General features: G+C 44.1%; 1 protein-coding gene across 1 annotated transcript; it reads left to right on the top strand.

Annotated features, from left to right (window-relative positions):
- LOC119378577 (splicing factor 3B subunit 1) lies at positions 1-13,249 on the top strand. The gene is made up of 9 exons (XM_037647662.1): positions 1-64; positions 1,084-1,283; positions 1,996-2,079; positions 2,604-2,721; positions 10,681-10,754; positions 11,489-11,579; positions 11,651-11,736; positions 12,286-12,529; positions 12,936-13,249. The coding sequence occupies exons 1-9, from the start codon at positions 37-39 to the stop codon at positions 13,247-13,249; spliced, it is 1,239 nt and encodes a 412-aa protein (XP_037503590.1). The 5' UTR covers positions 1-36.
- Positions 13,250-15,667: the final 2,418 nt, after the last annotated feature.

Here is a 15,667-nt window from a genome sequence, read left to right on the forward strand (position 1 = left end):
CATCACGTACTTCTTCAGCAGATGTAGAGAGTAAACATGGCCGCGCCACCAGTGTCAGCCGAAGGTAAGCAAGCTTTATAGTGTGCATGCACGCAAATGAGTTCAAATCGCACGAACATATCTGTATCTTAGCAGTATACTTCGCAAGAACTTGCGCCCTGGGACCTGTGAGGGTGTTACACAGTAGCATTGCTGACGATTTGTTAACGACGTGTTAGGCCTAATGTTTGCTAAAATAGATTCTGTCTGTCTTGGATTTTGGTTAAGCGTCGTAGAACTTTCGCATTCACTGGCAGAAAGACCCGTGAGCGTCCTTAAAGAGCTAGTGAAAGTGTCGGTAGTATATTAGAGATGACAGCCGCAGTACATCGGGTAAGATTGAGCGTTGTCCGGCTGTTGCAGTGTACTGTCGCTGTTTGCAGATCCGTATGCATAAAGCACGCAAGTTTTGTGATGGTGCAGATTGTTTTCGCCGTTTCGAGCCATTTGTGGTGGTTTTGCGCGCTTTATGACTGAACCGCTTAATGTTTACAGTTGCTGAATCCCCAAAAGATCATTGTTTACTCACTGCTTCCTGTGTTAGTCTTGCAGGTATTCTCACGCGACACTAAAGTCCCTTCGAGCTAGGCGCTCGCTTTGTTGGTAGCTACTTTGTCACGTTGCCCGATAACGCAATGAAACATTGATGTAATTGCGTAATAAGATATTGCACTGTGCAGTGACACTAACATCCGTATGCTTTTTGGTCACAGTCACTTGGATAGGTAACTTGTGAGAGACTTGCGGTACGTTTGTTGAACTGCGCTTTCACGGGTAAATAAGTATTGTGTCTCGTAAGTTTGATTAAAATGAACTTGTTCCTTAGGTAACCGCTCGCAGTGACTTCTCACGGTTTGACGTGTTTTATACATACAAGCGGGGATTTGCTGGTGATTTGCTGGAACTTCTATGTTATGCATGATTGCTTTTTGGTATCCCTAAGACACAGTGCTATAGTTTTGTTGTACCTCATAATATTCCAAACTATGTTAGTACTCTGTCATGCTAAAGTTTGCATGCATTTGTTTCTTTTCGTCGTCGCAGACATTGAGGCGCAGATCCGTGAGATCCAGGCTCGTAAGGCGGGTGTGGGCAAGCAGGGCAACTTCGACAATGGTGAAGGTGTGCCCCTCACAGCAAGTGCCAATGGCGCTTACATGGACGAAGACATCTATGGGCACACGCAGAGCAAGTACGATGGCTACGTCACGTCCATTGCAGCAAACGATGATGCTGACGCAGATGTGAGTATACTACTCTTTCGTTTTTGAGCATTCACATTAAAGACTTGCAGGGTTTAAACAGTACCTCTTTGGTATTCATGGCAGTGGTGTCTGTTGTGCCCCTGTATAAAGTGAATAGACCAATCTCGCCTTATGTGCACACCTCTTTTTCCCTTGCAATGATTCTTGTAGTCATCCCTAATTTACTACTGAATGTGAAATTGAAAAAAAAGGGGGGGGGGAGACTGCCTAAGGCCATGACACATGCTGACAACTTCTTACACCTGCCCCATGTAGTTCAAAGCACATTCGTTGGGACGAAAGAGAAAAGGTGCTCGGAGTCTGTGATAACTACCTGTGATTTTGCTTACACATGATGGATTTAAAAAAAAGTTTTGTGGCATGTAGATTCTTGAGGCAATAAAATCTAATAGTGAGGTCTGCAGGGCCCCTTTAGCTTTGATGCTGTTGCAGCTGGGGAGGGGTAGGGGTTAGCTTTGCAGGGGATGTCGTTTGGCAGCTGATTTGCCTGTGCCTCGAAGGAATGTGTTAATTTTTGATAAGCTTGATAACTGCACTTATCTGTGCAATCACCTGTTGCACTTATTTGTTAACAGTACAAATATGCAGACTAAGCAGCGGTGGTAGTTTTTGAGTAACTAGTGAACTGTTTCTATCTCTTGATCATCTGTAGACACCGATGCTTTATGGTTGTCATTTTTTACACTTTCAGGATGACGACTATGAGTCTACAGGTCTCATGCAGACCAAGAAGATGCCCCTGCCATCTGCCTTCTTGGCAGAACTTACAGACAAGGTGAGCAGATATGTGACTGCCTGCACTAGTCAACAACCGCTGAGGTCTGGAATTGCCCTTGTGGAGTACTCCATTGTGAATGTGCCCGGTGGCGACTGTTCATTACAGAAAACGAACTCGCACACTCCAATTCCTTGTATTTAAAACATTTCAATGATCTGATCATGTGTGTCAGTATTTCACTTTCATTTTCCTTTCAACGCACCAAACTGCACTTGCTATCATTAATGCATGGACTCCAAATGTAAAATTGCGTAGTAGACTACAGAAGTTCTGAGAAAAAAACATTATGAATTTAATTTGTTTGTTTATTTGACTATTATCCTTGGACATTCCTGTCGCAGCCTTGAGATTTTTTTCCGATCAGCCTTGTGGTAACTGGAAAGGTGAAACATCTTTTGGGTGACTATGCCATGAAGCATGCTTCTCATTTGGAATGAGAAGACTGTGCAACAGTTCTCTTACTAACATTTTACTGTGTCTTGCATGATGCTGCATCTACAAATCTTCTCTTCTCTGACCAGGACTATGACCCGTTTGCGGATCGCCGGGTACCCCGCATTGCTGACCGAGAGGACCAGTATCGGGCCCAGCGACGAAAACTCATGATCTCACCAGAACGTGTGGATCCCTTTGCAGATGGTGTGTATTTGGTAGAACCATTTTGGTAGACTGATTGGTAGTGCTTTGGTATGTGTTTTGTTTTGCCAGATATCTGTAGCTGGGCAAACAGTGGACCTGCCCGTTTACGATGGAATGATTGCAGCTAGCCAATGCGCAATGATCGTTGCACATGTACTAGCATAGGAAAGTTAGCTTCAGAGCACTTGCCTGAAAAAAATTGGAGATACTAGTGCTTATAGATGACTATGAAGAAGTTTACACTGCAAGAGAGTAACGGATCTGCGCTGCTGCTATGTTATGAGGTAGATCCCTATTCTTGGAATGTTAAGATCTAGGAAGAATGGGACTCATCACGCACCAGCTTATTCAGTGTCTGCATGAATGAGCCTAGGAATTATGCTAGATACAGTAATGCCTTGTTAACTCGAACTCGCATATCTCGAAAAATCGGCTAAGTCGAAATTTTCTGCGGTACTGAACAATTTCCCATAGGTGCAATGTATTTATTGCCCTCTATCTCGAAGTATTTCCGTGGACACTTTTGGTTATCTTGAAATGTTGACTGAGAGTGGAACAAAAACTTCGCTGCCGAACTGTTTCATGAAATACTAGCGGCAAAATGTCATATATTTCACAAGGTTCGCGCGAGGCTGCCATGCTTACAACAAAGCTGACACTGTTCCCGAATGTGAAGTCAAAACCTAGCGGCATAACAGCTTTGTCAAGCAACCCTGTGTCACGTCATATGACGCTATAGAAATGCACAGAGGCTGACCCTGCAAAATAGCATGGTTCATACACGTCGTTTTGTTTACCGTTAAGATATGCAATTTCAGTATTTTATAGAGCTGTGCGAATAGCAAAATTTTGGGTGCGAAGCGAATTCGATTAATAAAGATTGAGTGCGAATCGAATCGAATAATTTCGAATAATTTTCGAATATTTCTCAAACATTTTTCGAATAATTCGAAGTGAAATTACAGAAAAAGTTGCAGAGAATCCCCAAGTATGTTCTTGTGAGATAGCAACACGAAAGTGTTTCTTTTCGCTAGGTTGATGAAGCGCTGGTGGGGTCATATTTCATAGTTGTCTTTCTTATCAAGAGTGAGGCAATGTAGAGGCCGAATTGTAGTTATGTACATGATTTGGTGCAACCAAAGTGTTGGTGACAACACTTTACACGTGATAGGCAGAGATGCCATTTCCTCAGCCACTCCTTCTCCTTCAACTTCTGTGGAAGGCCAAGTGATGTGGCAGACAAGGGTTTGCTCCCTTCAAGTCCGGAGTTCCAAATCTGCCTCGTAGACGTCGATATATAAGAACATCTGAAATTTTGGATGCTAAAAAGCTTCGGCGTCCGACTTTTCGGACTTCCTGCCAAAATTTCAGGTCCAAAACAACATTAATTGAGCCCCCAACTCTGCCACATCTTTCATCTCCATATTGGAACCAGCGTTTTCTTGAGTTAATACATTTGCGACCATAGCGGAGCTTGAAAGGCAGCTTTGCCGCAATACCGGGGTGTGATGAGGTGAAGCATATTGAAAATCTAGGGACCACTTTCAAACGGACGTTGACTGTCTCTTGGCTAAGTTCAACCGTAACGGACCTTGAAAGGCAGCTTTGCCGCAATACGGAGGTGTGAAGAGGTGAAGCATATTGAAAATCTAGGGACCACTTTTAATCGGACGTTGACTGTCTCTTGCCTCAGTTCGACCGTAACGGAGCTTGAAAGGCAGCTTTGCCGCAATACGGGGGGTGATGAGGTGAAGCATACTGAAAATCTAGGGACCACTTCCAACCAGACTTTGTCTCTTGGCTAAGCTCGACCGTAACGGAGCTTGAAAGGCAGCTTTGCCGCAATACGGGGGGTGATGAGGTGAAGCATATTGAAAATCTAGGGACCACTTCCATCTCTTGGCTAAGTTCGACCGTAACGGAGCTTGAAAGGCAGCTTTGCCGCAATACGAGAGTGTAATGAGGTGAAGCATATTGAAAATCTGAAGGGGTCACTTTCAACCGGACGTTGACTGCATTTGTCTTTGGGAAGTTCGAATAGTTCGAATAGTAAAATTTCAGTGCGAATCGAATCGAATAGCAAACACTATTCGAAAAATATTCGAAATTTCGAATATTCGCACACCCTTAGTATTTTATTTACGTAAGGCATGTCGTGCGGATTTTTTCATCAGCCGTGCGATAGGATAACGCTGCCAAAGCAAAGCAAGTCACTGATGCTGCAAAGAAAGGTAACCCTAATCAAAGAAGCTGATTCGAGGCTCGAAGTTTCCGGATGTCAAAACGGCGCTGATTGTGTGGTTGCATCATGCGAGAGGAGCCCCTTCCAGTCACAAGATTTACAGAGAAGACCGATTCCCTGGACTTAGCGGTGAGCTACACCGATCTCACCTGCAACATCGGCTGGCTTGACCGTTTTCTGTCACGCTGGTGATTGCGGCAGTGTCGATGCAGCTACTCAAAGGGTGACGACATCAGCCGAAACAAGAAACATGCTTCGCTTGATGCGAAATAAAGTTGAGTACAGCGGCGTGGACGATCGCCACATGCGATGTGTTAAACAACTCGAGAAAGCTTTGCTAGGTGCAAGTGTTACTGAGAGGCATACCAGCCTTAGTCGGTCTTTCTGTACTAAATAAAAAGGCATTGATGAAAAACACAGCTGGTTGATAGCTCTGGTATGTCACAATTTTTCTTTGAAACCGTTACAAAGAGCGCTCTTGTGTTAGGTGCTCCTGTTAAGAAACTGGTCATTAGTGATAATGTTTTTAGATAGAACTTGACTTCTTAAAGGAATTTGCACTTCGCTTATCTCAAAATTTTTTCTGGTTCTTACTACTTCGAGTTAACGAGGTATTACTGTACTAGTAAGAGTGCATCATGCATGGGTGAAGTTGCACTGCATACTGTATAACCCTTCTTTAAGGGGCATATTGTTACCGATTGTTTTTTCTTTTTTCGTAACCTTTATTCCTAATTCAAGAGTACAGCCCATACATAAGCAAAAAGTAATAAATTTGTACCTCCTCAAAGAAAAGGTGACTTGTTTGTTGCAGTGAATGATGACATTGGTTGGCCTTTACTTTAGCTTTGTTTGCTGCCCCATTTGTTTTTGGTGACACACAACTGTGGAGCAGTAGCAGCTGTAATTCATTTCACTCTGAGCACAATGTTACAAGAGGAAGCCATTTTAGGACATTGTCATTGCACTGCACCTAAGGTTGCATGGTGAAAAAAAAAAAAAGTGAGGTATTCATGTGAACAGAATGCCCAACTAGTAAATTCTGCATGCTTCTTATGTGGCGTGTGGGCAACATTATACGCACGAAGCACTGAAATACGTGCGCACCGGCAAATGGATTGGCTGTCTATGGATGTTGGCACATAAGGCAGCAGGCCATGAACAGTGGGCCACCAGTGACCTAAAATTGCAGCCAGTGATAGTGAGCTTGTACAACCAAATGCTTCCCTTCATGCTGGCGCTGTCACCAGATGTTCGCAAGTGTAATGAGTACCAGGGTAAGTATTAGCAGCAGAACCTGTGTAGTGTGGTCCTTATTGTGTGGCGGTATCTAGTCACCACACTGCTCAAATTGAGCGCAGAAAACAGGGTGCACATTGAGCACCTGTGTCCACTGTTTGCCCAGTGAACCCGTGGCATTTTCAAGTCTTTTTGATGTGAGTGATATTTCGCACTGTGCCACATATCACCTGCAATGTTTTGTTTATTGCTCACACAAGGCTGTCACCAGCTTCTTTTGCCACCAAAATTCTACATGCCATGTCATCCTATCAGTATCTGCCGGAGAAGTAGTATTGTGGAATTTTTCCCTGAATGCTGTTAGTGTTCCGACATCCTAAGCCCAGTATGCTACTCCCTGTTTATGGCATGATGCCAGAACATAGAATTGCTGCATTTCCCGGCATATGAGGTGTCTTATTTTTCCAAAATTTTCATTCGTGTGTTTTCTAAATTATTAGTGTAGGAATGTTCCTTGTGTATGTGTACAGGGGTATATCGAAATGAATAAATTTTGCTTTGACAGTGGAGCAAATGTGGCAACGGATGTTGCCTCCTTGGGCTTGTCGTGTAGGCAGCACAGCTGCATCAGTAAAGGCTACAAGGAAAGGTTTGAATTGATGTAATTGTCGCAGTAAATAAAATAAGTGCACGTCATTTACACATTAGCTAAACCTTTTTTTTTTTAGCTTTTGAGGCCTTAGTGATATAAAGTGGCACCCAATAAAGGGGAACAATTCTTTTTTTTTTTTTGATCTCCTGGAATTTTCAACTATTCAAGGGCCAGCTCCTGGAGTTTTTCAATGAAATATGCTGGTGCTGACTGCCGCTTCAAATTACCCACTCAAATTTACATTAAAAATTGTGGGACTGCAGAAATTCTTCGAATGAAGTGGAGTTCCAAAATAAAAAATTCTGAATTAATGAGATTTTTCTGTACGGTACATTCCCCAACAAAATCTCTCCTGTGCTAGAGCAGCACAAAAAGCCAAGCTGATGCTTGCTTGGTATGTGGACTTGTGTAAGGAGCAAGTTGTTGGCAGCCTTGAGTGTGCACTCAGGTGTGTGAAACACTGTTGGCGGGGCTGAGCTGTGTTGGGCTCAAAAGAACACAAGGGTGACATGCTGCAGAGTGCGCGTCTGCATACGCTGCCTTCACTAATGCCTGTCGTTCAATTTTTTCCCTCCTCTTCAAGCTACGGCAGCGGCACACTGTTTCCTTCTTGGGCCAACTTTTGTTCTTTTTCTTACTTAAATATGGAGTGGTTATCCGTAAGTGCCAACGTTGCACAGGCTTAGCTCTTGTGGATCTGGAGTGTCAGTGGAAAGGACAATAGGTAGCATAGACAGAGCAGTTAACAGATTAGACAGATTGCAGCGCCAGCTTTGTTTTGCATGATACTTGGGCCTTGCATTGCATTTGGCACTGACTGAAGAAACTGCATCTATCCACAGCACTTGGTATTTTTTGTGTTACTTGACATGCCAGGAGGCTCTAGGTTGCCCTAATCTGTGCTTTGGACGACTTGGGTCAAATCTTAAGCTTCCACAATGTTCCCTGCATTGTATTAATGAAAGGTGGCTCGACTGGCGCAAGGCGCAATATTTCATATGTTTCTGAGCTTTCATGGTTAGTAAGAGAATGGCTGTACATCATCTGGTATGTTCTAAGGCTCTGCAGTGCCCAAGTCAACAAAAGAAACTGTGATGTGAAGTGTATCGAGTCAGGTCAAAAGTACTACATGGTAGCGTCAGAGGGTAGCTGCTAGTCTAGTCATTCAGGTGTAAGGACAGTACTTGAAAGCAGTCGAGTGGGTGATGAGAGGGGGGGAGGGGGGCAGCCCTATAAACTGGTGTGCGTGTCTGTCCTGTGTACATCAGCCCTTGCAGCAGATGTGCCGCCACGAGTTGGGGTACCTCCCCCACAGGTAAAGTATGCGACCAGGGGTTCTTTTCTTTGTCTTGGCTGCCCCCCAGTTCGCGCATATGGGTGGGGTGGTGTGTCTGTGTGTTGTGGGGGGGCGCGATGTGGGGAGGCACTAATGAGCAGGAGGTATTTTTAGGCTCTCCTTGATTGCCCCAGCGACGCTTGTTTAGAGGATGACCTGGCCAGAGCTGGCAGCCAGGGCTGACACGTACGTATGCCCTGCCCTCAGCGCCAGCCCAGTGCCCTCCCACAAGAGGGGAACCCCTCCTGGGAGGGCGCCACCTCATTTGGTGCTTGCGCTGCTGTCGCTAGTAGTCGATCTGATGTAGTCAATGAGGTGCTGCAATTAGCTATTTATAGCACCACTGCAACATAGCACCAGCATGTTGTGTTTGTTATTCGCACTCGCAGAACTACAACAAGCAGTGCAAATTAAATTTGACAGACCTCAATAGATTGGGTTTTCAGCTAATGGGATGGCACTTACAAGAGGACGTGGGAGATATCAAATCTAGGCCTGATGTCAAATTGAAAAATCTGGTTTGTCACCGACTTTCATTGGTAATGCACTGACAAGCTTAAATTACCACTTTCTTCATTTCTTTGTGAAGCTTAGTTCCCAGATAGTTTGAGCTCACTATGCCGGAGTGCATAGCTACAAAGGTAAAATTGAATGTTCTGATTTGGAACATGGTTTAGGCAGGTTCAGATCTCACACACAACAAATACTTCTGTTGTACTTGTGGTTCTATTGTTGCTGCAGCTGATGAGTTCTTACATTTTGCAACAGCAATGCATAGCCTTTGGCTTTCTGTTCACATTGCTCTGCAACAGAAATTTTAAAGCCAACATCCTGTAAGGCTCGCATTTTGTCAGGGAGGGGTCATGAGAAAACTAAGCATGGGCACCAAAGAGAGCACCAAAGCTGCATCATAACCAGGACAATTCATTGTAGTTGCATCTAAATGCCAATATTTGCATTCACTTGTATAGATGTGTGCTAAGATTGGCGAGCTGCAATGTCCAATGCTGGGCTGGGCCCCTTCCCCCTCTTTCTGTGCATGCACACTTTTCATCACATTTATTCATTCTTCAGTGAGTATAACTCAAAACATTTAAAATTACATGCAACTTGAAATTGTTTCAAAAACTTATTTGGGATATGTATGTTTGCCTAGTTATGAAATCCCACTCCTGAAATATTCTTGCTCCTAATCAAAGTGGTGCTGTAAAATGTTCAGGTATATATTACTGCACCTTGGGAATAGTTGCAATGTCATTGAGGTGTGTGTTCGCTGTGTATGCTGTCTGTGGAAGAGAAGTGTTCACAAGACAGTTACATTAGATCTGTGGTATGACTCTATCCTGGCCGTAATTATAAAACTTCCCCATCTTCACTTGCAGCATTTGTCCGCACTTAACATTAAATTTTATGTAAGTACTCCAGAACTGAATCGCTTATGCCCTGTCAATGACCAGACTTCACTTTTTCATTGATAACTGGTTGCTTACCAGCTGTGGTGTGCATTCAGGTAAGCAACCTTGTGTTGCACTCTGGTATTTATGTAGACAAGCATGAGGTAGCTTTACAACTAGTATGCCTTGGCGCTCTAGCATGTTCTCTTGAAGTCATTTGGCATTTTTTATTTCCCTGAATAAGTAAATATGCGACGTGGGCTTTATTGGAAGCACCTCACTTTGGATGTCTTTCATTTTACTACAACCACCTTAATAGGCATTTTGACAACTACAACAATAAAAAATTTTGATAATTACATTAATGTAATAACTAGATGTCGTGGACGAAAAATTATCGGTGGTTTTCAAACACGGCCATAAATAACATGAACTTGGTCTTATTCATATACAGTTGCGTAATTTTTATTTTAAGCTTGGTGCATGATCGTTGGGACAGGTATAGTAGTAAATTGGATTATCGCTTCAGCAAAATCCTAAATTTGTAATAAACATTCAAGTGGACTCCTTCAATCAGTTATCTGTTGCCTTAATTTCTATATTTGGCACCAGAACCACATCATTTAAGAGGGTATTGAATGCTTCAACTTCATACTTTAAGTGAAGTTGAGTTGGGGAAAGTCTTTGGATCAACCTTACCGACGGGAAAAATGTGCCACGGGCAGATTTCAGGGCCCTTGCAAGATTTGTTGCTGTGTTGTAGTGGGCATTGTTGTATTTACGTACAGTTGTAGGCGCTGTGGCTTCTTCCAGGGGGGGTGGGCATCTGGGCTGGTGTCCTATGGGCTGGCTTTCCTTGTTTTTCTTTTTATTGCGCAGATTTTGTCTTGTAACATTGCTTATTACAAGTTTTGTTGGTTTTAATAAATTATGTCTTAACGTCTTGTGATTGCCACTTTGGATAAAGGGGGTTGGGGGGGGTGAGTTGTTGGTGAGGTGTGGGTGGGTCAGGGCTGAGCATGTGCAGGGTAGACACGTTATTTCTCTTGGAGCTGACGGCACAGGCTGCCTTGCTTTGCTTTTTCCACTGATGCAGGCGGCAAGACGCCAGACATGAAGTCAAGAACTTACACTGTGATCATGCAGGAACAGGCACTCACAAAGGATCAGGTGAGCGCAGCCTCTCGTTTTATTAGTGAGCCCTCTTGCTCTCACTGGTTGTAGTGATGTGTTAGTGAGCACACAATTATCTGATAAGCCACCAGGGAGGTAATGAAGTCCTTGAAGTTGCATTGGCCTAGAATGCCATTGGCATCATAGTAAATTGAAAACTTGAAAAACGGCGCAAAGACAGGACGAAGGAAAGTGACACACGGACAGGGTGCTGACTGCCAACTGAAATTTTTATTGACGAAACCAAGAATAAGTAGATAGATGAAAGAGTGAAAAATATGATAAGGTTATAATATTTTATATCACATGCGTGACTTGGTTTCATCAATAAAAATTTCTGTTGGCAGTCAGCACCCGTCTGTGTGTCACTTTCCTTCGTCCTGTCTTTGCGCTGTTTTTCAAGTTCCAAGTTATGTACCAACCAGCCCGCCTTTCGCCACTTCTCCAGTTTGTAAATCACAGTAAAGATTTTGCTGATGGATCACGTCCAACATGCTACTGACATATTTCCATTTTGTCGTGTCATTAGAGGTTGCAGTTGCGCCCTGTTCATGGAAATAAGCCTGGCACTTCGTGTTAACAGATGTTAACATTGCTTTGTAGCTGTAGCAAGATGTTAGCGATATATTTTAATAGTACCGTTCAGAGAAGGATGCGTTGCCATTGTGTAGATGTTACAAAATTGTTGCACTGACTCTATTGACACTTCCCCTTTTTTTTGCATTGCGTAGGCTGAGCTGCGTCGCAAACTGGCCGACAAAGCCAAGGCAGGAGAACTGCAGTCAGTGCCGTCCAATGGTGAAGTCAAGCAGGCTGCACCCGGTAAGTAACACATCAGCATAGTAGCCACAGTGTGTTCCTTGAAGCTAATGTGTGTGTTTTTTTTTCTCCAGCTGTGAAACGCAGGCGTTGGGACCAGGCTGGTGATGAGACACCTCAGACGCCTGCCAAAAAGAAGTCTAGCTGGGATGCGGCTGAGGTAGGCACTGACCCAATAATTTCTATTGTTGTGTTGTTATATTTAGGCTTACCTAAAGGATACACTGGATACCTGTGACAGTGCAACTGAAGTTTTCGCAGATCATTTTGTGTGCTGTTTTAATGTAACAGCTCTAAATTATCTCACCGCAATTGATCGAAGAGAGCTCTGACGGCTGGACAGGGTTGCAATGAGCAAGATTTGTTTGTTATATATAGAAAGGTTAAACGCTGAGGAGGCAGCTGTTTTTGCATTATCTTGTAAAAGTGCGAGCTGCAGCATTAATTTTACTCGTGTTTGGTGGAGCAATAGCTACTTCTAGTGTCCAGGAATGAACCTTGGTGCATACCTACAGAGGTTTCATTGAGGAAAGAACAAGTGTCTTCCCCCCTCCCCTTACGTATTTCACAAAGCTTTCTGAGATGCATTGGCCTGATGTGCTTAAGGGCACCACGCACGCACAACTCCATGTTGTATGTCCTTATTGCAAACAGCACGCCACGTTCGCTGCAATCCTGTCTGAGCTGTGCTTTTGTTTTGCCGTCACAGTCTTCACAGACACCATCACATGCTCGTTGGGATGAGACGCCAGGCAGAGCAAAGGGTTCTGAGACACCAGGAGCGACACCGGGTTACTCTAGCACCCGCATGTGGGACCCTACTCCAGCCCATGCAACACCGGGCCATGCCACACCCGGGCATGAAACACCAGGAGGAACGCAGAAAGGAGCTGCACCTGGGACACCCAGCGCACGTAGAAATCGCTGGGATGAAACACCCAAGACAGAAAGAGGTGACCAGGCTTTGCACTATGATGCAACTCTAAAGCACTAGCAAGAATGATTATTTGCTGGATGAGTTGGATGATGTATCTTGACATGACTAGCGCAACAAACGACTTGAGTGACAGTGCCGCATTTGTGTTCTTTTCCCTTCACCTTAGTCACTTTTTATGCTGGTCATGTAAAGAAGCACTTGTGAATACCAGCGAGGTCTAAGTGATATTCTGAACAAACCTGTCAATTCCTTCCATATGCTGTTGTGATGTTCGTATGCTGTATGCACTAAGATTTGCCAGACGGGTACTTTTCATGGAACTGGTATTTGCTTCAAAAGCAGCACCGAATGAATTGAACTGCAACACATGCCTTTGTCATACAAAAGTGAGGCTGGAGCATTTTTATTTATGCTGCTTGCAGAAACTCCTGGTCACGGCAGTGGCTGGGCGGAGACGCCTCGTACAGACCGCACTGGTGGCGCTGACTTGATACAGGACACGCCCACACCGAGTGCGTCCAAACGGCGTTCTCGTTGGGACGAGACGCCATCATCACAGATGGGCAACCAGACACCGCAGACACCATCAGCCATGACACCTTCATCCACTATGACGCCATCTGGTGTTACACCTACAGGTGCCAAGGCTATGGCCATGGCTACACCCACACCAGGACACATCATGGCCATGACGCCAGAACAGCTCCAGGTGAGTGAGCCCCCGAATTGTTCTTGACTGCTTGATGAGCACAGCTACGTGCATAATATTCAAGTTGAGCGGTGTTCATAGACTGCACTTCTGGAATAGCAAATGTGTCGTGATGAAGAGTTTCTCTTGCTTTTGTCATACCGTTCTTTGAAGCAAGCCTTGCATGCTCCCGCAAAGGAAATTAGTTATTTTTATTTTACCAATGATGCATCAAGTGGAGTCTGACAGTATATTGACCCCGCAGGCAATACATTATCACTTCTTAAGGGGGGAGGAGGCACTTTGACATAAAGCATCTTTTTATTTAAGTTAGGATGATGAAAACTTCAGTGATCATGTATTTACATATGTAAATATCAAATATGAACTCAGTTTTTATGTAGCCCTTACGACTATTTTTTAATTAATCATTAATTAAAATTTCATTTGATCACCTTTTTAATAAATTGGCTACTCGGATCCTGCTGAATTAAATGTCATTGCATTCTACAGTTATCAAAGAGTGCAAAAAGCATATTTTATGGTTCTAGCTTTCCTACAACATAAGTTATGAAGCTTCAAAGTTCGCCATTCGACTACCGAGAAAATATATTTTTGTTATTTTCTCTCTGGTAAAAATTTACGCTTTTCTATAGTAACATATGACACTTTGTTGCACTCACTAAAGATCCAGCTTTTCAGTAATACAAAAATGATCAAAACCGAGTGTACCAAAGCTGAGAAACGCTCGGCCAGAAGAATGAAAGGTGGCCAAAAAATTGAAACTGAGAAAAAAGCAAAAAACAAAACTCGGTATCTTCAAAGAGCGCTACACAAGTAAAAATGCTTTACTTTGCAAATAAATGCCTTATAAGACACCAGGAGAGTAGTTTATCACATTTTCCAATCGAAACGGCCCCATTGCATGTCCTTTCAAGCAGTTTGTTGATTGCGGAGAAGTCGACGATCCCGTAGTTAGCCGCCGACGGGTCAGAGCCCTCGCACGCTGTTGCGAGCGTCCGCAGCTTGCGCTCGCTAGCGGAAGTTGCCGATAAGCTGGAGATCTTATCTTCAGTCTGTATCTGCTGTTGCGCACGATCGGCACTGGTCAAGAACGTCGTGTCGATCCTTCTACCACTCTGCCTATCACTGACCTCGTCGAGGCGGCCGCCAACACAGGTGAAGTCGGCATTTCGACCGATGAATCGCGTTCCGCCACCACGCCGTCCTCCGCTGGATGCTTCTGATGCACCCGAGCCATGATCTCGCTTTCTTTTTTTTTTTTCGAATTTACGAGCGCTGCGCAACTTTCGATATGGCTTCGCCACGATCAAAGTTCCAAAACGCGGCCGAGAGCGTAGGCCCAATTCACTCCCGGCGGCTGTGGCGCACTTCGTCTAGCTCACTTGGCGCCGTGCCAGTAAGCCGCCGCAACGTGCATTCTTTGTTGAGGATGATCAAAAACGCCTGCTCCAATTTCTTGCCAGCTTGCGCGGGTTGGAACTTCGCGGACGTAAATCGACGAGAACAACACAGTGATACTACGGCGAGATGAACTTGCCGCTTTGCGTGCGCTGCAGCAGACAGCGCGGGTGGCCCGACGAATCGGAAAGCGTTATTTGTAGGGGTGTGCGAATATTTGAAATTTCGAATATTTTTCGAATAGTGTTTGCTATTCGATTCGATTCACACTGGAACTGCTCAAAAACAAATATAGTCAACACCCGATTGAAAGTGCCCTTTCAGATTTTCAATATGATTCACCTCATCACACTCTCGTATTGCGGAAAAGCTGCCTTTCAAGCTCCGTTACCGTCGAACTTTGCCAAGAGACAGTCAACGTCCGATTGGAACTGGTCCCTAGATTTTCAATATGCTTCACCTCATCACACTCCCATATTGCGGCAAAGCTGCCTTTCAAGCTCCGCTACGGTCACAAATGTATCAACTCAAAAAAACGCTGGTTCCAACATGGAGATGAAAGATGTGGCAGAGGTGGGGGCTCAATTAATGCTGTTTTGGACCTGAAATTTGGGCAGGAAGTCCGAAATGTCATCCAAAATTTCAGATGTTCTTAAATATCGACGTCTATGAGGCAGATTCGGAACTCCGGACTTGAAGGGAGCACACCCTCGTCTGCCACATCAGTTGGGCTTCCACAGAAGTTGAAAGAGGAGGAGAGGCTGAGGAAATGGCATCTTTGCCTATCACGTGTAAAGTGTTGTCTGCAACACTTTGGTTGCCTAAAATCATGTACATAAATAGAATTCGGCCTCTACATTGCCTCATTCCTGATAAGACAACTATGAAACACCACCCCGCCAGTGCTTCATCAACTTAGCGAAAAGAAACACTTTCATGTTGCTATCTCATAAGAATATGCTTAGGAATCCTAACTTTTTTTTCTGCAATTTCGCTTCGTAGTATTTGAAAAATATTCTAGAAATATTCGAGAAATATTCGAAA

This window comes from Rhipicephalus sanguineus, unplaced genomic scaffold (genome assembly GCF_013339695.2).
Source record: "Rhipicephalus sanguineus isolate Rsan-2018 unplaced genomic scaffold, BIME_Rsan_1.4 Seq883, whole genome shotgun sequence".
In the NCBI taxonomy this organism is placed as follows: domain Eukaryota; kingdom Metazoa; phylum Arthropoda; class Arachnida; order Ixodida; family Ixodidae; genus Rhipicephalus; species Rhipicephalus sanguineus.

What these genes read in the sequence shown, in the direction of transcription:
- LOC119378577 (XM_037647662.1), top strand. Translation starts at nt 37, where the DNA reads ATGGCCGCGCCACCAGTGTCAGCCGAAG. An exon ending in CTAGCTGGGATGCGGCTGAG is followed by an intron (nt 11,737 to 12,285) that starts GTAGGCACTGAC and finishes TTGCCGTCACAG; the next exon opens with TCTTCACAGACACCATCACA. An exon ending in AACACCCAAGACAGAAAGAG is followed by an intron (nt 12,530 to 12,935) that starts GTGACCAGGCTT and finishes TGCTGCTTGCAG; the next exon opens with AAACTCCTGGTCACGGCAGT.